At 38.0% G+C, this 23,252-nt stretch overlaps 1 protein-coding gene across 1 annotated transcript in view; it reads right to left on the minus strand.

The window, feature by feature from the left end:
* LOC140244297 (DISP complex protein LRCH3-like) overlaps positions 1–21,055 on the minus strand; it is a 120,364-nt gene extending 99,309 nt beyond the window's left edge. Inside the window, exon 1 of the mRNA XM_072323941.1 lies at positions 20,844–21,055. Coding sequence (XP_072180042.1) covers positions 20,844–21,006 — 163 coding nt within the window. The 5' untranslated portion in view covers positions 21,007–21,055. The remainder of the gene's footprint in view (positions 1–20,843) is intronic.
* Between the last annotated feature and the right edge of the window lie 2,197 nt (positions 21,056–23,252).

The following is a 23,252-nucleotide window of genomic DNA, read 5'->3' on the forward strand; positions in this document are numbered from 1 at the left end:
GGTAAGGGCCACCATTTTGGTAAATTTTGCATTTTTGTTGTTGCTTTTTCACATCAAACAAAAAGACAAATTTGAATGTAGGTCAATGACACTTGTGAGGCCATGACATCATCACCTCACCTATCTGATATTGTTTTTTTTCTTTTAAATTTCTTCCCCCCCCCCTTTTTTTTTTAACAATATCACTGTTTGATGTTGCATTGAAACATTACTACTGTATAAAACACATTTCTCATTTTAGGTCAAATTCTAATTAAACCTGACCATCCTGTTGGATTTCACTCCATTTCTCAAAGCTGATTGATGAAGGATTGAAAGAGGGTTTTACATGGTACAATAGCACTCTACCAATACAAAATGTAGAAACTTTACACATTGCTTGTCGACAATACATACATACTGGGATTTCGTAGCTGGTCATTTTAGAGATGCTTCAGCTAGGGAGCAATTTTCTTTCCTTTTTTTTTTTTGGGGGGGGGGGAGAAATATCAGTGGTTTTCCTGCGGAGGATATCCTCTAGTTCATTTCCTGTCAACTAACACTGCCTAGAGTAGTCTAGAAAATCCAGACTGTATTACAATGTATAGGTTTGTTTGTTTGTTTTAATTAAATGCTTCCGTGCGCTACCAATGTTGAATGGGCATGTTGATCATGACAATGAAACAAATCAACTGTTCATTTCCGGAACCAGCCAGCCATGATGTGACTTTCATGTGACCTCTTCTACTCAATGTATGTTAGACAACCACGTGCCACATTTTTGTGGCTCGTATGATACAGGCTGGGTCTCATTCACTGCACATTGGGGGGAAAAAAAATTCAGGCAAACAATTATAACAGGAATTTCACACTGAGTAATGAATGACAATTCCAAATATGACTAAGTGTGTTTTTGTTTCATGGTTTGGTTTTCTTGTTGTTTTTTTGTTTGTTTGTTTCCTCTTTTTTTCTGTGGAGAGTGACATGCTAATATGCTTCACTGCCAATACACATCCTTTACACGCAGCATCACATGCAGCAGTTTAGACTCTTTATTTTCTTGTCCGACAACCCAGGGGCGGATCCAGGAATTCCGTGAAGAGGGGGCGCCTACACAAAATTAAAGGGGGGCGCAAGCACACCTCCCCCTATATTTTACTTTTTATTTCTTTTGTTTTAACAAAAAAAAATAAAGGAGGGCGCGCCCGGTGCACCCCTGCCTGGATCCACCACTGCAACCCAAAGATGAACACCAAAAGAATGGAGACATGAACAAAGCAGCCACCTCTTCTATTAGATACTTATAGCTTGTAACTTATAAACAGAATGCATAAAAATTGCTCTGCAAAATTTTGAGCAATGTCAACTTACAGTGTAGGAAGTACAGAAAAAGCGTAATTATTACACAAATGAGTACTGTATGCCTACTAAAGAGTCTGTTAGAGTGGGGCTCAGAATGACATACACAGTATACATAATGTGTGATGTGGTTTGTCTATTAAAAAAAAATGACAAAGAAAAAAAAAGTTGACAGACTGTATTTTCACAGTCAAATCATTTGAAGCTGATAGACAGCTGATCACAGACCAGTGTGTGATCATTTTACCATCATTGCTTCATGACAAATATTAATATTGATGCTTTGAAATGGGACTACGAGGCTTGAAGGGAGAGAATAAATCGCATGTAAAGAGATCCTGGACCTTCAAACCACATTTCCTGTGGCCTACATACAGCACCCTATTCTAAGCTTCAGGGTTTTACACATAAACAAATACTGTAGGTAGCATATTTGGGATCGTAACATACACTGTATTATCTGATCGACCTATGCAGAGTGTCCTGGTGAAGTCAACAGCTGAACTTGTGAGGAAATCAAATGGATCCATGGCATTGCAACTTTCAAGATACTAGGTGTATAAGACTGTGGAAATTTAGAATGATAAATCCATTCAATAAAGTCAGAAATATTATTTTTTTTGATTCGTTGAGAAAAGTCTATTTCAGAATTGATTGAAACGAAATTGGGGAAATAAACACAAATCACCATATGAAGTACATTCGTAAAATTTCTACATGATAAGACACACAATCCTCGGGACTTTGTCTACAGTCAAACTCGGCTATTGGTTGTCATCTTGTGCCTTTTTGTACTTTCAGAAGTGCAGAGTGCAATACAAATCTGTTTCCATGGAAACAACTAGGAAACAAGGAAAATCAGTTGTTAGGTATTAAGCTAAACCCTGTGATCACAAAATCCAATGACGGTAAATGATACAAGAACAAACCGTGATCCCAACACTTGGTGATGTCAGGGCAGGGACAGACTCGACAGATGCCCTTTCATTTAAACTCCAAGAACAAACTGAAATCCCAACACTGAGTGATGTCAGGGACAGACTGGACAGATTCCCTTTAAACTCTCAGGAGACACCCAAAGTGATATTTATGACAGCCAGACCCGACATGACGCAGACAGTTATTTCTCGCTGATCACAAACTGGCAAGAGAAAGAAAGGATGGGGGGGTGGGGAGGTGAGAGAGGGAAGGAGAATATGGACAGCCACGTGTACCACTTCTCAAAACTACACGTTTCTCCTTCTGTTTCCCCCCTGCATCCAGATGCAGAGCAAAGCTTTCACACACACAAGTGCAGTGCATCCAGATGAGTCACGCGGAACCGAAATAGCACGATAATCCCAGCCGGGGCTGCCGAAATCAGATCACATTATGGCCCCCACGACGACTACGACTGAACCTCACCACTCTCATCACTCCGCACAAGAGCATTGTGCACGCGAGCATCATCTTTGCCATACAGCCAGGAGAGCTGGGAGGGCTGATCGCATTATTGCTCATTACATTAATACCCTTCATCTAGCTGAAACGTATTTGTGGTGGATAGGCCAAAATATAATCAACAAAAATGTACAAACAGCAGCAGGGAGAATCAGGAATCTCTCTCTCTCGTATGTTATGTACTTCTACTGCTGGTGTAAATATATAGCTGGAACAATGAATGACATTGGATTCACACTTAACAATTCTCACAGATTATGTATTTTGAATCATTTAATCTATACAGAGCACTTTGCTGATTTATTCCATCATTTAGATGTACTCCTCCAGTAATAAAATGTTAGTCAATTACTGTATTTGATATTGAAGTATCATTACATTTGCATTAGGCCTATATATGATAATCCCTGGCAGATATACAGTTGTACCTTGTATCAGTTTTCTACATTAAATAGAATGTATAATGTGCAAGTACAGCGCCAAATATTTCTGAAGTCCCAAAATACACTGATCAGCACAGGCTGTTTCAACACATGTACTGTATAAGCTGTTACACATATTTTCGTGAGGGTTTAATTCTCAGTTGGATCGCGAATTTAACAACACGCGAAAATGTCTCCATGCACTAGGGTAATAGCGCATTTGCGTTAGCGTCTGCGTCAGTTCGCGAAAACAACATCTCGCGAAAATGTCTACATGTATGACCTCCTAATTCGCACGAAAATAACAGCGTATATAGTAATTCATAGAATTTAAAGTCTGATAGTAATGAACCAGTCACAGATCTGTTTGTGTGATTTGACTGCATTTAATACATAATGCTTCAACTTGAAGTATGAAGTAAAGTTCCTCTCTTTATTTCAACATACTTGTAATTACTGGTATCATCCATGATTAACCCGTTGAGGACGAGTCCCTAGTATTCTTGAGCAAGGGTCTATGGGAGGTGCGTGTTGTATCAAAACCAGCCCATAACTGTTTATAAAGATGCAAGATTTTAACTACACCCTGCCCCCCCCCCCCCAAAAAAAAAAAAAAAAAAATGAAGAACTCCATAAAGCCTGTCATGTGTACCCCAATTACCGGTATTCTTTTACCACACCAGGGGCATGAAAGACCCTCCCCGATCAGTTTTATGCTTGCAATACCCATTATTTTTACTTGGGCTCAATACTGTATACAGTACATGTATGGGGGGGGGGGGGGGTGGCTGCACTCCTCTCAGAGTTGCCATTTTTGGCAGCCACTTTCCACATTTCCTGTCAGTGGCAACAAAGCTGTGGGGTGACTTGTGTACCACGTGTTGTTGTTTTGCCAGATGCTCAACAACTTTGCTTAATGCACGCTACTTGTATCGGAGCCAAACCACACTCCCGAGCCCTTCAGCCCAAAAGGGGGTGCGGACAGCAGTGAGGGATCACAAACAGGCTATGATGGGAGCGTGGAGATCTTTTCTGCCAGTTGCTTCTCGTCATGAAAATGTACCGGTAGATTGACACAAGTCACCTTGATCGGGTGCCAAACAGTGCCAACCGCACGACTCCATTTATGATGGTCCTGTACATACAGTATGTGTACAGGTACCTCAACACAGCAGCCCTGCATTGTATTTGAATGTACATAAGATTATGTACCCAATGCAAGCAGGATCATGATAACTACAGCTGTACGTAAGATGTTGAATATCATTATATTTGCATTTTTCATTCCCAAGAAATGTACACAACAGTAGCACATGTATTGTCATGTACACTTACATTCAATGCAAGCCACAGCCTACAGGATACATTACGGTACATTGTAATGTTGAAGCACTGAATGTGAATACCATTATTGCGCTAACAAGGACTATTTAAGAGCATTGAACTACTGTATACACATTGATTTTTGCATCATTAAATACACAGTTTCCTATAAAGCCATTATTTTACATTAACTAATGTAACAGGAAACTCTTTGGACAATAATGGTCATTGCAACAGCACAGACAAATGTAATACATAATGTACAGCACCTGTACCCCATCACAGACAAATCAGAAATAAACCACAATCATTTCCTATTGAAGAATCTTCTTGTCAAGTTTTACACTTAGTGGGAGTTTGCGATTCCTTATTACAATTGTATGTAAAGAAGTTTTTAAAAACGATTTGCTTTCAAGAACTTCAGGAATACAATGCAGCAGTGTTATAAATCACTGCAAAAATGCCTGTATTTACAATTTGACGAACAGAAGCGGGATTTACACTGCAACAGCTACAAAATGTAGAGCCAACTGCACTCACTGACATTACGGTTTGAATCCCTCCTAGAACCTCAGCTGGGAGCAGCCAAGCCCTGCCCTAAGGTTACATTTGCAAGGGGGCAAAACTCTGAAATAGACTCCAACGGAAATCCCCTGATCCACACTTGAACCCTACTACCCATCCCGCTGGGACAGTCGCGAGGAGCACTCGACTTCCTTCACTCTACCCTCTGTCCCAATAAACCAGCCATGCCTGTAGAAAAACCCCCTCAGTCAAGCTACAGCTGTGTACAAAGTGGCAGATAATATTCTTTAAAATACATATTGAGCCAGTGATGTAACTTTGTGTGTACATCACTCCTAAAATCTATCTAAAATGTATGCAGATGTCCCAGCCTTTAAAACTTTGTACACCATGAAATTTCATTTCCATGTTCTAGTTAACTTTTTTTGTATGCTGTGGTTAAAAACATCAACAACAACAAAACAAAGGGGGCAATTCACACCGACAGTGAAAAAATATGACATCAAAATAACTGACATTTTGGTGAAGCTTGCTGGGCAAGTTGCCACAAGCTGCCTAAAATATTGCCAGGAACATTCCCACATTAGAAAGGGATTTTTCTAACTTTGCTATAAAAAAAAAAAAAAGGTTTCTGTCACAATTAGCTCAGTACATGCGTAGACCTAACATGAAAGTCCACTGTTTTTTTTTTGTTGTTTTTTTTTTGTGACTACACCGTAGGGTTACATGATTATAGAGGCACCATCACCAAATGAGTATGATTAAAAAATTATCACAAGTTGAAAACATTTAGATGACATTTCAGCACACCACAGAAATCAATCAAAACCTCGTGATACAAATTCTGAAGTAGTGAGTTGTGAACAGTGCTATAAATCCAGGAACATTCTCAGCATGAAACATTTGCAAATTGGAGCATATGGCATTTCTGGCAGCATGAAACTTTCGTGAATTGCCTGCCTGCACAATGCATTGTGTAGACAAGAAACGTTTGCTTGCACATTTTACTTTCACAAATCTTGGCTCCTTGTGAAATTCACAAAAGTTTCATGCAAGCAAAACTTTCTGGTTCTACATTTAAATACTGTAAAACATGATATATTCTCGGCATGAATTTCCCGCGAATTGGAGCCTTTTTTGCGGCATGAAATTTTCGCGAACTGCCACTGGTATTCAATGCATACAATTGTATAGTGCAGACAAGAACTTTCGCGTGCATTTTAATTTCTCGAATCTTCGCGCTTGCGAAATTAAAATGCACGCGAACATTCCTCGTTTTACAGTATAGAACACAACACAAATGTTGCACACAGAGAGATCTCACTGGGTAGACCAAGGAGCTATTACACACGTGTGTAATAGCTCCTTGGGTAGACTTTCACAAAACATGCCAGTACATACAATTGTACATCTGTATGTTCCAGAGCTGTAGATCTATACATTTGTATTTATTGCAGTAAAATGTTTTATTTCTTTTTTCAATACTCTGATGTTATATGTGTTTTGTTACTTTTTTTTGGGGGGGGGGGGGGTGGTGGGGAGAAGTTTGATGAATTTGTTTCTGTTCTACTTAGGTATTGTGTTTCGTTTGGAAACCATATTGCTAATGACAACCCCAGCATGTGATAAATGGTCCTGGCATTATGAACTAACGCTCTGATTCCTTGCAATTGAACACAGCTGAATGGGTAATTGTAGACATGCACACAAAAGCAATATGGATGGCTAAAATCAATTTGGCCTGACATCATGTGTAAAGAATATATCGTGCCGGGCATTTACAAGAAAAAACAAATCATACCCACTTGTCCAAATGGTCATTCAAAAGCAAGGGCCTCCATACTTTTAGCAGGCAGGTATCCATTTATTATACAGAACTTTGTAGTTGCCTGACAGCAATGTTTAGTTGCACTGGGCAAACAAGTAAGTGACTTTACAATGTACATCATCCTGTCATGTAAACGTATTGTACACCACAGTGTACAGGTACATATCATGTCATACCACACCACCAAAAAAAAAAAAGGAAAAAAAAGAAGCAATTGGTAGGAGTTTCATAATCCAGTCCTTTTCTTCTTTTTTTTCTTTTTTTTTTTAATCTGCACAAATTATTCCATGTTGAATGGACTGAGAGAGACAAGCTGAGATAACACACTGAGCACTTTTCAGACATACACTACATCATACAACTTGACAAATGTCGAGCTGGAAATGGATAAATATGACTCCTTGCTTTGTAACATCTGTAAAAAGGATAGTATTGAGAAGAAAAAAAATAATACCTAAACTTGAAATCAATCAAAAGACCCATACAGTAATAAGGTTTTGGTAAAAACATCACTATTATAACTTAATAATATTGTATGATAAACACTAAAACTAGACTAAACCTTTGCTAGAAGGTTGATTTACAGTGTAAGCAACTATGTACATGTACAGCTGTACACATGTACTAAATGTACAGTTGCATTCCATTTAACAAAGGTATTTTTTATTAACAGCTACGTAAAGTACATTGCATTTATTCGTGTAAATACCAAGTCTTGAAATTACAAACCCACTCTTCTGGAGCTGCATACAGTGTTAGCATGAGAAACACAGTAAACCTACATTTTCTTTAAAATATTGTCCTTTAATGTGATGGTTGTTGTTGTTGTTGCTGTTGTTGTCGTCGTTGTCGTTGTCGTTGTCGTTGTCATTGTCGTTGTTGTCGTTGAAGTTGTTGTCTGCAGGCTGCCTGTGTATTAAAAACTGACCCTTCAAACACCTTTGTGATTCTCGAGATTTCCAAAGTACGGTGTAAAGAAGGGTGATTTCACTTTCAGTCGTCCAGATGAAACTCTCCCTGGGTATTGAACGTTTGTCTGTTTAACATTTGTCATTGATATTGTCTACTTTTTTTGGAAGGGGATGGGGTGGTTTTTCCTCAAATCCCTTTTATGAGCATGAAGCTGGAGGATTAAATACAATGTAGATCATGCAATTTTTAAGACCTGGTAGCTTGGAGAGACCATGCAGCTGGCCCAACTCAGATATTCGGAAATCAATATAACAGATAGCGTACAACTTTATACACAACACACATGTAGCCGAAGGATCTCGACTGAAGCTAAAGTGTAGGCCTTTCCACATCAGCCCGATAAAAATCCAAGCTTGAGATATTTTTTGCGATCGCAAATTAGCGCACTATTTCATTTCCTACTGTATTCACATTAGCCCAGACATTATCAAATAGCTATTTCGGAAATTCCCCAAGTTGGACTTGAGAAATTTTCTCGATCAATTAGCGCGCTAATTTGTATTCACATTATCGAATAGTGCGCTATTTCGTGATCGGGCTAATATCCCAAGTCAGAAAATAGCGTGCTATTTTGAAACATCGGGCTGATGTGAAAACGCCTAATGTTACCAAGGAGTCTATGCTTCAGTGCACATATTCGCTGATGGACGATTGTATTCTCGCAGGTCTGCAGTAGTCATGGTTTATGAATGTATCATGGTGGGGGTAGCAAATGAAGATCAATTCAATTGGACAAATCTTGTCTCCCCAAGTTACTGTGTCTTTAGGTGGTATGCCATCAGAATAAATGTGGATGGGGTACAAATTTTCATGAGACAGAAGGACTGCCTTAATTTTCCCTTACTAGTAAGTTAGATTACTACTAGTATACTGTACTAGGATTGTAGGTACATGGATGTTGAGATATTTTATCATTTGTTAAACCTGAAAGAATGTTATGTACAATAGTACATACATGTACTTATTTGGGTTTTGTATGAGTATTATGCAAAATTTGTTTACATGGTTTATGCTCTTTTAGGTTGTCTTCCATTCCAGCGAGTCACATACAGTTTATACTGCCAGCAGGTTTCGGGAATGACTCCGGCTTTCCGTTGGCGGCCTTGTGTGCCTGCTGGGTGGGTTTGCTGCTCTCTCTATTCCGGCCTAACCCGATCGGCTCTGTGAGCAGATTCCATTTTGTATATTGATTATTGTGTGTGGGTATGCATGTTTGCGTAAGTGTACGAAGAAAGAAGGGTCGAGTAAAGAGTATCGTAACTGTGGGTGGATGATTTGTCATGTTTAACTAAAAATGTAACACTCGAATAAAGAATGGAGTCTGCCGGGGGCCCGAATTGGTGCTGGTGGATTGAGCGGCGGTCCGGCTGGCATGTTCGCGGGCTTGTCGGCGGTTTGCTTGGGACATCTCTCGTAATCCTACATTATTTTGCTTTAAGATGATTTGTGAAAATGGGTGACAACTGCTATTTGTGAAATACTTGGTATGGCTGCTTTTTTTGTTTTGTTTTGTTTTGTTTTGTTTTATTTTTATTTTTATTTTTATTTTTTGCTTTGATTGTTTTAATGTTATGTATGATTTGTTTTTGAAAATCAATAAAAAAAAAAAAAAAAAAAAAAAAAAAGAATAAATGGTGTACCGTATGAAACAACTACAGTAAATACTGCATGTACAATGTAATGTACACAGACACCTTTGACAGTGAGCTTATCACAAGGCTTATCTGCTCAGGAAAGTCAGTAAAAGTACAAAGATAACACTGATGATTAGCAATGCAGGGATTGCCGTCTTTTTTTTTTTTTCTTCTTCTTCTTTTTGGCTCGTTTTTGAAACAAAACAAAAATACTTTGGTTGTTCACTACACCATGGAATGGGTCAATTGGCAGGTTATGTGGTATGGAAGACTTCTATTATCGTAACCGCACGATTACAGTAGGCCCAGGACAAATTTCTATTCGGTGACTTGTAACTAGAATTGTGAAAGTGCTTGCAAAAGATTTTGTGTCTCTCTCCCATATCAGTCAAACTATATGAACGATTCCCATAATTACTGTTACTCAAAACAATTTGGACTGATAATGATTTCTTTTACTGAATGGCACACTGCTACATTCTGGATATGATGTCAATATTTACCATTTTATACCCACACAATTTTTATACAGTTTTTTTTGTGTGTGTTTTTTGTTTTTTGGTTTTTTTTTAATTCAAGTTCCATATTCCACATTCCATATTCAGGCTTCATATTCCATTTGATTTCGGAGTAAAATATGTATAACACAACATTCAATTTTAGACAGTTCTTCTGAAAGACATTTTTAAACTGCTTTCAACACCTTCCTGGCCTAACATTCCACAACTAGAAATGTACACGTAGCCCTATGACATGCATAAAGTATGACTCATACCTGATCTGCAAGTCACTGAAATCATGCCGTACAAATGTACCAATGAATGAGGGAAGGGGGGAGAAAGCTATCAAAATGCTGGTTTATAGCATCTAATTAGCAAGTCACACCTGCAGATCTAGACAGGAAAATCCTGGTTGCTACTGATGATACCATCTCCATTTTAATTACCACAACCACCCTTTAACCCTCTGGGGGCTATAACCTTACAGGTATTGTTAACAATTGAGAGCAGTGATTTTAAAAATGCTCGAGTTATCACATTTGATGCATACATGTATGTACATGTTGTACGTCTAGGTTGTATCACAAAACACCCTACCATATGAAAATTTTGCAATAAAGCCTAAAAAAGGAGATATCACTATATTTTCTAATAAACCATAACTGTAGATGTTTTTTTTTAATATTATAAACCTATTATTCACATTTATACAAACCTACATGTAAATATTGTTAACATTCAAATATTATTCACATTTTGTACAGACTTCATGTGTATTTATAATAGCAATACTCACACTGTACCACTGATTATTACATTGGTTGTTTCTATCCTGACTCACATTTCAGAACTATTTTGAAGCACTACAGCTGGGTCTTTGTTTCATAGCATGCAAATGGTAATAATAGTGCCTTTAAAAGGCTACTGATGATGATTTATTGCTGTACAGAACAAACAGGAGGTGGATTCACATTAGAATCACTGTAAGACCAGTTATGTACTGTACATCAACTCGCAAAATTTACTACAAAAATTATTTTTAAAAAAAATCACCTTCTGTATGAGAAAAGTCCTGATACATGGAGTATCATGCTTCCAAAATATACTGTACACCATACACAGCATTTGCAATATGTGAAATGTTTGGGGGTTTTTTGTGCAGAAAAAATATAATCATATTTCATTGCAATATGTGAAATGTTTGGGGGTTTTTTGTGCAGAAAAAATATAATCATATTACAATACAGTTATGCCTCATCATACAAATCTGCATAAAAGCGTATACATGATCATCTTCATAAATACAATTTTCAATCAGATTACAGACTTTCTTTCTGAACTGTAGTCCTAATGAACAAGAATGTTAGAAAATGTCAGAACAGGTCAAAATCAATAATTCACAATTTATTATGTACATTTCTCTGTGTCCTCCCGAGAAAAGCTCCCTATCATTATTTATGTGTTTATAATGCAATGTATGCATATGATTTTCATGAGTTTCACACAAAGGTCACACGTCACGTCACGTCACCGCTGGGGTCCTGGGAGATCCATTAAACTGGGAGATCCATTAAACTTTATATCGACAAGAAAGGAAGTTAGGATGTCTGATATGGCAACACAATCAAGGAAACTCCACCTCTTTCCTTCCCTCCCCCTCCCCCCCCCCCCCTCTACCCCTCCCTTGCCCCCTTCCACCCCTCCCTACCCTCAACATTAGGCATGTTCACATACAAATACATTATAGACAGAAAGATCCATAGATCTGTCCGGAGGAGTCTTTTATTTTTTTACGTCATCGCTCTATAAAGATCCGTGAAGCCAGACGCAGTCTCCGCGGAACATATTCCCAACAGCCAAATACAGACCGATCTTTCGGTCAAGTTCACATATTAACTCAAAGAGCGACGTCTGGACCAACAACAGTTCATACATTGATGCCTGCATCACCATCTTAACACAGTACATGTACATTTCATCAAAAATGTTCATGATGCATGACTGCCATACATGTAGGCCTATATAATTATCATACTGTTGTTTAACTGTAAAAGTAGAAATTTTCACGGTGCAGACATTTTTGCACAATTCGCGCAAACAGAACTGGTACAATAATAAAACCACACAAATATCTTTGTTTGCCATACAATGTATGTTCCAGTAGTTAATGTCTTGATTCTGCGGAATTGAAAATACGTGGAACTAATCTTACCCCGCCGAGCACGAAAAAGTACTAGTTGTACTTGTGCAAAAATATCAACTTTTACAGTTACCCTTCTTAATAGTAAAACGCTGCTAACTGCATTACATGGTATTAAAAGAATTTTTTTTTTTTGGATAATCACACATTACACAGATATTCTAATTATACATACTGTACACAGCCTATACAGTTACAGGGTAAGATTTTGCGTTGACCATCTACTTGCATACAATGTAGCGCAATACTTGTTTTTGTGGTCTACAGGGGGCACTTGTGTGCGAAAATCCAAAGTCTGATAACATCTTATATCCATCAAGTGATCTCCAAAAAACCTTGTCAACACATGACTCATACAGTTACAAGCCAAGTGAGAAATGTTTACCATCTGGGCAATTCCGCAGTTAGGTGGACATGACATGGATAAAAGAAATGTGCCTCTTTACCTTACTCCTTGATTTAGGTATCAACTAATGCCATGGATGTTCATCAATCATTAATGTCTTTCAAATTCAGTAGATTTTATTTTTCGTATTTATAGATTTCGCGAGATCTAAAACCATCATTTAAAATGTACATGTGGGACTGGGGATGCTGAAATTCACTTAAATGCAAATTACAGTGGGTTCCTTTGAAATATTTTCCTCAAAGTTTTGCTAAAGAGTAAAAGATGAATACATTTAAATACTCCAGAAGTCATGTGACATTTTGTCAATTACAAAAGGGTGAAATGACCTGCGGAATTACTCCGGACAAATGTAACGTTACTAACCATGCTTTTGGGGGTCTAGCTAAGAAATTATTGGTCGAACTGCTAAAAAACATTGTGTAAACATTTGTCATGATGCAATAATGGAAATTTATGCAACACTTTGTTTGAAGTAACTTGAATTTTTGCACACTTTTTGTTACAAGACATTGATTTTTTTGTCATGTCCTTTTTTCGTAACGTTACTAACCAGCCCTTTTAGTTGCCATAGCAATTCTAATATTTCTTGGATTGCATTCATTCTTTTCTGTACCATAAACCTGGGAGGGATGAACATGTTTTTGACATAATTTTGACTTAAAATGAATAAATTGTAATTTAGTAGTAAAAACAAATATCTAAATTTGTTCAAATGTAACGTTACTAACCGCGGAATTGCCCATCTGCTGTTAACGGTTAAGACAGCTACAGTTGTACGCTGTACACTACACATGTAACAGTGTAGCTGCAATGTCCAATAATAGCTGTACCTCTGCCAAGAAAAGAAGTTTTGTCATTGACAAATTCCCAAGAAAAACATGCATGTTGGGCATAATACAGTTAGTAGCGTAAACAATTTTGGGAAGATGATATTGAAGGAACCTGATGAGAAGTTCCATTGTAATAGCCCCGCATTATTCTAAGTTTGAAAGTTAACAAATTCATGAAACAGGTGCTCAGATCAGAATATGGATGGACATGTCCATTTGAATCTCCTGGAGAAATTTGTACAAGTTTGTTCATACAATGTACTATGGCTTAACAAAAACAGAAACTGTGATGTGTACATTTTAAGCTCTTCTTAAAGGTATCATTTACCATTTGCAGATGAAACAAAAACCCAGCTATAGTGCTTTAAAATAGTTCTAAAATGTGGGTTAGGGATAGAAATAACCAATGTAAAAATATTAATCAGTATAATCATGGTTAAGTATTGTAAATACTAGTAACTGGTATACGAAATGCGAACAATAGTTATAATAAAACTGTTTCTAGAATAAACCGTCTACAGTTATGGTTTATTGAAAAAAATAGTGATATCTCCTCATATTTTAGGCTTTTAAAATGCAAGATTTATATATGGTAGGATGTTTTGTGATACAACTGACCTTATCATATCATACATGTACACTGTACATGTAAGGCCCTACATGCATCAAATGTGATAACTTGAACATTTTTTAAATCACTGCTCCCAATGGTAAACAGTACCTTGAAAGCACCTCCTGGGGTTTCTTGCAAGACTAATCTCACCTCACAAAAAGAGTAGTAAATTTCAAACTTTTGCATGAGTTTTAGATATGAATTGATAAATGTAGAAATGTGGGATTAATTTGCACAAAAGGGTAATACAGGAATGATTGGCACAATCATACAATACTGTACACACCAGAATGAAATGTGACAACTACAATCATACAAAAAGTGTAGGCCTAGATGCATGTTTAAAATACAATTGATATGATCTGAATTAGCACGTTTGGTTTTGCTCAGTGATTGTTTACATACAGACTGTACCCTACAACTGTAGGCCCTACATACACCCAATGCACAATTCTCCATATTTTGCACAGTGCAGCGTGGTACAGTACAAAGCACAGAAATTCAGCGCTCTGGTATACAGTGTTTGCTCAATTTTCCATGGAAAGCAATTTCATAACTTCCCATCACAAGCCAGACCTACCATCAATTTATCATTTCAGTCAGTCAAGATGCCATTCTAAATTCATTCAGGACAGCCACATGCTAAACACATTATAGAAATGGACAAGGCATGTGTCCAGAGGTTGTCAGTACGTCCATTAAACTTAATACAGTCTGGCAGTGTCATTGAGGGTAAATTTCCCTCATTCCTGTGATACTTTGACTGTCTGTTTTATAGAGTGCTCACTGAAAAGAAGGCAGATCATGCCATAATACATGTTGGTGCTGACCATAGACCTACTGGAACATACAGCTGTAACTATACGCTGGGCACATGCTCTTTGCGAAGCAGCACTGCTGTGTCAGGCGCGGTGGAGCACCCCAATTATCTCGCAGAAATCCATCGGCAGCCAAGCCTCATTTGCATAAAGTAAACAACATGTACTCGCGTAGTTGAGAAAAAGTAAACAACTTCTCAAGCTAATAACAATTTAAGGAAACCTATTTTCGGATTAAAATTGAGTTAGTTTGAATTTGAAAACATGTCCGAATATGCACATATAACATATTAAAGGATTTGACAATGATAAAATGTGAAATTTTAGCGAAAACCTGGCGAGCAAAATTACCAAAAATATGCCTCGAAAATCATCCTAAAATTCACGAAGTGTGATTGCGGAACAAAAGCGCCATTCAAACAAAGTACACCGAAATTTATTTATCTGCTTGCATTCTAAATTTCATACCGTAATATTCCCGGCCATGGTTGTGTCGGAAAAAAACAGAAGGTGATGTCAAAAATGACACGAACGCAAAGCGTACAGGTCGGTCCCATGTATATATAATCGCGTCACTGTAGTGTTGCATGTCACAGCACACACAACGCATTGCTGCATGCGCGCGGCAGCAGCTTAGCAGTCACCGCCGTGCGACACTCAGCAAAATTGACTGCGTCACATGCAAACCAACAATGAGCACGACATCCTGAATCTCACGTACCACGCATGCCCAATATTACGGGAAAGGAAATGACGTAATTTTCAATTGTTTCGCTGACTACAATTTTCTATTCCAAACCCTGTAGAAACAAGTTGATTTCTCAAAAATTGCAGGTGGAACTAAGCGAAAACTTTCACCATATATGGATTGAGGCCTGATGAACTTATGTTGCCAAATTCAGACACATTGGAGCCCGGCCATAGTCCAGTCGGAAAAAAACAGAGAGCATGTTTTGCGAGAGGTGATTTTCAAAACGCTTTAATATCTGAAGTTCTAGTGCAGCAAATTTCATAATTGTTTCATCAAAAGGAAGGTTTTTAAAAACTTAGATAGTGTGGGAAGTTTGAGTTTACTAGAGGCACGCATAGCGGCACAAGGAGAAGGTAAAGATTTGACTTTTTCATGCACACAGTTTCGGGCAGCCGTGGATGCCCGTTGGAAATTCAAATAGAACGGGGCGATAATGAGATGCAAATTGGGGTGCTCCACCGCGCCTGGTATTGACATGTTGATGTGAGTTATCTATAGGCCGTTCACACACAAGGGAAAAAGTGCGATTTAAAAATCGATTTTCTTATCGCGATCAAAATTTCGAAATTTTTTCCAGTGTGGACAGAAAAATCTCACTAATTACCGCGATCCTTATCACGATCCAACTCGCACTATTAGTGCGATTTTTCAGAATAATCGCGATTATTTTACCAAGCGTCGTGTGTGTGAGCGCGATCGAAATTCGGAAATCGGTATTTTTAATCCCATCGTTCGTAGCGCGTGCGAAACTCTATTGGGACTGCGGGGTCAGTCTTCGGTCATGCACGTTTCGCGCATGCGCAATTTGGCCACTGATCGTTCTTTCCTTGCTGCGAAGTGCGATTTTTTCCCTGTGTATGAACGGTCGAAAAAAAAATCGAAATTTGGATCGCGATTGAAATTTCGATTTTCGTAGTTTGTGAACGGGCCTAATAACAGCTTGCATCTAAAAAGGATGTGACGGAGTGAATAAAGATGGGCTGTCTAATCCATTTTAATACTAGTTCTATGACAGCACTACGTAAGTACACACCTACAGTGTAGGCCATACATACAATGTATGTCTGACGTACCACACATTCTCATCCAGTTCAAAACATAATTAATGCACCAAAAACCTGCAAATGATACTATCCCCTTGCACCCCCCCCCCCCCCCCCCACACTGTGACTTCAAGAAACAGAAAACTGGCATCAACCCAGCACACTATGCCATACAATTATGAATGAATGAACTAAATGAATGAATGAAGACATGGATGAGTGAATAAATGAAGACATGGATGAATGAATAAATGAATGGATGGATGAATGGCTTTCATAAAAATGCCAAAGTAGTCAAAGAAATGAGAATTTCCATCACACTGATCACACAACAGAGCACAAACTGTTTCACATAATATATGGAAGACAGTGCATATACACAGTAAGTTTATATCAGGCGCATTATACACAGTCCCCCCAGAGCTGCTGTTGTGTTCTGTCATTTCACTGCACACTATTATAGGCCGTTACCAAGCACGCAATACTGTACATCCCTGCTTTTTATACTCTGCTTATCACTTCTTTGTGTAGCATAGCCGCATGCCTTTTCACATGCTGTCTTTGTGAGCAAGTAGCTTCCACACAAGACAAGATTGCAGCCGCTGTAAAGTTAGAAAGGTATTGCCATGATCTACACTACACTCGTATATTATACGCTAAATACAAGCTACAAAATGTTGTTTATATGCACTTGACATACAGCTGTAGATGGTTTGTTTTGTAAGCTCAATTTGATAATGTGATAACTGGATACATTTACACTAGTGTTTCAGAAAGAGAGTCATTCAACATGCTGAAAGAATAGGTCTGGATGATACTATAAGCATAGTGTAAACTACCATTTAATAAGTTTCAAGCAACCTAGGTCATCTTTAAAAGGAATTTTAAATGAGTTTTGCTTTATAACCATCTGTAAAATTACTGGTCCTCATTCAAGAAATTGGGACCGAGAATTCGGACAGAAAACAAGTAGAAAACTGCCTAGCATCTTTGCTTTACTGGCTATGCTGAACTAAGCTCAGTGGTTGAGGAAAAGCTATTCATTTCAATTATATGATTCTACCTCTTTCTAATCCTTCTATACCTAGAAAGGATTTTAAAACAATAATATGGGCACTAATTCTCCAATCAATGCAATGAACAGTGGGCTCTACATGCTGAAGCCTCTCAAAGTGGTCAGTTTGGAGAAGTGAAGCCCTGCAGTTAAACTGTAGGCCTAGATCATCCTAATCCAGTCTGTGTGAACCCTACAATGCAAAGTACTACATACCGGTAACCTTATTAGCAACAGAGTGTGATTACAAACCCTGAACTCTTTTGTTACACATACTTTGTACACTAGTCATTTTCATAATCCCCCCCCCCCCCCCCCGAGACCTTTTACCCCTTCATATGTATATTGCATTGTATTTGTATTGTGTGTAGGTGTGTGTTTATGTGTGTACAAATCGTGTACAATGTGTACCTGCAGACACGTGTTGTAGGCAGTTCCCACTTGGGATGATTGTCTGTGTTTCGTATCCATGCAGTTGCCTGTCTACAGAATACACATTTCATTTCAATAGATAGCACTCACACCAATTGAAAATGTACATGTTGGCTGATGTTGTGCTGTGGTAAATGTACAGCGTAAAAAAATTATCGTATCAGGGCAATCCCCCAAGGGCAATTACCCCCTCTCCCCCCCCCCTCCCCCCCCCCCCCCCAGCTAAATACTGGTAGTGATAAGGTTAGAATAAAGATTAAGGTTAGGGTCAGGGGAATGGTCTGGGGTACGGGGGTAATTGCTCAGGGGGTAAATACCTTAGACCTCAAAATAATTAAACATATTGTTGGTCTTTTCATCCTCTATTAAAAGCTTGAGTGTGCACAAAGCTTTATGTATTTGAGAAACAGAGTATCTGATTCAGAGTGATCAATGTTCCATCGATCCAATCATTTACAAAGTTCTGTTACATCCTCCTCTTAGGCCCTTTCCTGCCAGTTTAGTGCAATATTTGAAATCAGATCAAAAGGAATTAATATGTGTGAATTACAGCATACATTCTGCCTGGTCAACAAGATGAATTGTGCCATTTTCGGTTGACTTTAGGACGTAAAGTTAGCAGAGCTCAAGCATATATTTGGGGAGCCATTAAAGAAAAACAAGACAATAATTTGAATATTCTTCCAAGTCACACAAAATGACATGATGGCAAGATACTGTAGTAGACGCCTACAATGTAGTATACAAACAAGGCTTTACAAGACCAAAAACAAACAAACAAAATAAAACAAAACAAAACATGCATTCACAAACCAAACTCAGGTAGATTCCAAAGAGTTATCAGAAGAGTCAGATACTTGCATACTAACTGCACATGCATTTCGTTAGGCAAAAATAATTCCAAAGTCAAGAAGACATTCACACTCTCTTGTTAAGACATGATGAAATACTGTAACATAATCTTTAGGGAGCCTTTGCATAAAGCTAGGAATTTTCCGTCTCTTCAAGAAGCACAAGGTATTAGGCCCACATACTAGTTACACTGTACGTCTTTGTCCATTTCAGCTTACATTTGTATATATTGTTGTACATATATATCTATAATATTCATTTCTTTTAATGTTTGCATTACAGTTTATGGTTTACAATTTCTCATCCTATTAACAGAACTACTTTAAGAGCTCTACAGAGCATCAACAAGGGAAGAGGTCATTTGAATCCACACACTGTTACAGTGTATATGAATATGTATGTATATGTGTATACACTGTATATCTGGTTTGTTGAAATTAATTCTTACTACTTTAATACCAAACCAGCAAATATTGGAAGTCTGATCTTGAACCAGTCTATAACTCTACATGGCATAATGCCAGTTAAAATAGTACCAGTGCAATGGCATCCAAACTCTTGAGTACTGCATGGTTTGCATAGAAAACAAAAGTGAAGCACACCATACAAGAGTATACTTCCCTGCCAACTAAAACAAAGAAAAAGATTTAGTGAGTAGAGAGGATGCTACAACATGGAGAAGGATGTTGATCTACTTGACCGAAAGACCGGTCTGTATCTCGTTGTCAGGGATATGTTCGGCAGAGACTATGTCTGGCTTCACGGAATCCCCTCCTACTACAGTAGTCCTACATGAAGAGCCGCAAAAGTTAAAAAAAAAAACTCCTCTGGACAGACAGATTTTTCTGTCTATTGCTCTTCATGTAAGTTATGTATGTAGTATGGTAGGCGTCCAACACATCAACACTTTTATACATTGAAACCGACACCCCTCTACTATTTATAGTATAATACAAGTAAAGAGCAAAAAAGCACGCATGAGACTGCGCGCAGTGGTTTTCTACTCTTCACTAGGGATTTGAATATATCCAAATATTACTGAAACACCTGATAATAAACAATAGCAACAGCAAAACGATACCTTTGGCTTTGATCTGTAGATTATAAATCACATGTTGGAAAAGCATTAGATCTAGATTGAATACGACATACACTGCACACATTTTGGCAAGGGGGGGGGGTGTCGGTTTCAAAGTACAGCACTAACGAGTGCGAGAAAATAACATTCCATTCATTTGAAGCAGTTATATTAGAGTGCATACCTCAATTCGGATTTTCAATATGTGCTTGTTGTGCATTCAGAGTATTTTCTTTTACATGCGAGTAAAATTTCAGGCAATGTAGACTCTAAATAAATTAGTGAGATATTTAAGCTTCTCTTCACAGAAAAACGTTAGGGTGTCAATGTATAAACATGCAACCATACACACACTTTTATCAATGAATATTGTTGCCCAAGAAATCCATCAATCCCAGAAACAAGATTTAGATCTGTGTTTAACACCGAGTGTTAAGAATTAGCTAAAATTGTGTGACACATCATATTACAGTCTACAAGTAGAAACTGTGGGCTGCAGGAATAATGTCCAAGTGAGATCATATCATACAATACTGTGGGATCTATTGTATTCCCTTGCAGCTATACTACAGTATGAACGAAATGTTATTGCCGATTTTTTGCATTGCCATAAACACTAACAGAGGCGAGAGTGACTGGTTACACTAGATGCGGGTTTTGCACCAGAGCAGCCACGACTTCGAAGCCACAGCCGATCTGCTATCCGCGGCTGCATGTCCGCGCCGTGCGCTCGCTGCTGTGGAGCTCGCCAGCCGAACGGTCGCGCCTAGCCTCGACTTACCAATTTCCACTGTGTCCAATAGATCGTACTTATCGGCACTTTTCGGATAATCCCTTAGATTCCTTCCATTCAGATTGAGTTTTCCTGACTTTTGGGCTTCATCTAGGACTTTCTCGAGAGACCGTAGTTGCGTGCCTCCCGAATGAGGGACTTGAACCGCCATCTTAATCGCTAGTCAAATCGCATCTGATTTTACAATAGGCGAAAAGAATGCTGTGAAGAACCCCGGAAGAGCTAGTCGCCGTTTTCTCTGCACAAAACCCAAGCGAGTTCTATCACGACGACGGATACGTTTTGAATCGATTCATGAATTGTATTGTCTGTCGATTTTACACATCGCCATCTGCGGCAAAAGCATTACAATGCCATGACAATTTTTTTTTTTACATTCCTATATAAAAGGGATCAGTGAGAATGATACTTTTTTTTTTTAATTAAAACAGCCATGACCGAGTTGAATATGTTATACATGTGCATTGTTTACGCATTCTAAAACTGCCTGTTTATATAATAATATTTAATTGATTCAACTAACGACTCTTTGTTTTAAAGGGGATGGCTAGTAACTGATCAGTGGGAATGCTGGGGGATAATTGTTCCAATCCTGGTGGGAATCATTTAAGAGTACATTATATATCTATTGTTGTGTGAAAATGATAATTTGCTTCAGAATGGTCTCATATTCAAGTAGTGCAGTTAATCGCCCCGTCACTGTACAGGCATGCTAACCTGGAAACATTAAACTGCACATTACTTGAATATGAGACCATTCTGAAGCAAATCATTTTCACACAACAATAGATACATAATGTATCCCACAAGGATTGGAACAATCATCCCCCAGCATTCCCACTGATTCCCACTGATCAGTTACTAGTCATCCCCTTTAAGCAATTAATTAGGCCTACAGCAGGGATGATTAATTTTTTATTCAACGCAGATGCAAAGAGCCTGATCTCTTACCTTGGAATTCTTTTTATAGGATTCTTGTGTACACATTGAAGTCTGGAACATCATTAGTAATATTATAATTTTACATATGCTGGTTTTTTTTAAACAGTACAATAAGAAGCAGGGATTAGACCTACAAGTTTTGTCAGTAAAGAAATGTAATCTGATAGCAGTGATCTTTTGACGTTACAGTATCACATTATTCGGGGAATGAAACAGAATTTACAGTGTCTGTGCAATTAAGTAAGTCATACTGATTTAGTGGGAAAAACATATATTCAATAGCCACTAAGCTTGGATGAAATAAGTCCCTGGAGAGAGAGAGAAAATAGAGGTAGACTATCTTAAGAAAACAGAAAGATGTAACACACAAATGCAAGTACCTTGGTATACAACACGACATGTTATGAGAATGTGCATGAACATAATAAACATTATAATACAGTGCATTGCAGATAATATGATGATGATGATGACGATGATGACGATGCGACGACAACGACGATGAAGATAAACAGCATTTATATATAGCGCCACTTTTCTCTGCATAGAAACATCCAAAGGCGCCCGGCTAAAACAATGTGTCACACATCATTCACAAAGTTGCAGAAAACTATTAATGATCCAATACATATTCCGCCGAAAATTTGATGTCTACAGTATACAAGGATTGGTAATGATGTTGATGATACCAATAATACTACAGTTAAGTAGTCTGCAAGAATCTTCAAATTATTGAAGGAGATAGGCTTATCCATAGAAGAAGAAGAAGAAGAAGAAGAAGAAGAAGAAGAAGAAGAAGAAGAAGAAGAAGAAGAAGATGATGATGATGATGATGAATTAAGAAGAGGAAGAAGAAGGAAAATAGAACTATTACATAAAGGAGAAGCAGTATAGTGACAATAATTAGGTCAACAAATTAGGTTTTGATCGTGTGTCGTTGTTGTTTTTGTCGTCACTGTTGTTGTTGCTGCTGCTGCTGTTATTGCTGTTTTTGTTTTTGTTTTTGTTTTTTGGTTTTGTTTTGTTATGTTTGTTTTTTTTTTTTTGGGGGGGGGGGTCTCCATCTTTACAGAATTGCAATATTCTGTCCCCCATCTGAATTCTTTTCCATTGCAAGGGACGAGTGCCCTCCATGGGCAGATCTCAAAATACATGCACCTATAGTATCCTCACCTTTCAATCCATGCGAAGTCAATGTGTTTTGACTACCACCAGAACATGCAGTGCCTAAGCAATATCTCAGGTCCTATTCATTTTTTCTTCATATATTTCACGATTTCTGTCTTTCTTTCTGTTCTTTCTGTTGAACCTCTGTTTGTGATATTTTTATTGATCCTGTATAAAATCCTGTTATTTCTGCTGATGAGAATAGGGGACCAAGCCTATAGGGGGAAACAACAAGACACACATCGATTCTCCATTTATTGCAAAACATAATTACCGTCAATGAAAGAA

The sequence above is a fragment of the Diadema setosum genome, chromosome 21 (genome assembly GCF_964275005.1).
Source record: "Diadema setosum chromosome 21, eeDiaSeto1, whole genome shotgun sequence".
Lineage (NCBI taxonomy): Eukaryota > Metazoa > Echinodermata > Echinoidea > Diadematoida > Diadematidae > Diadema > Diadema setosum.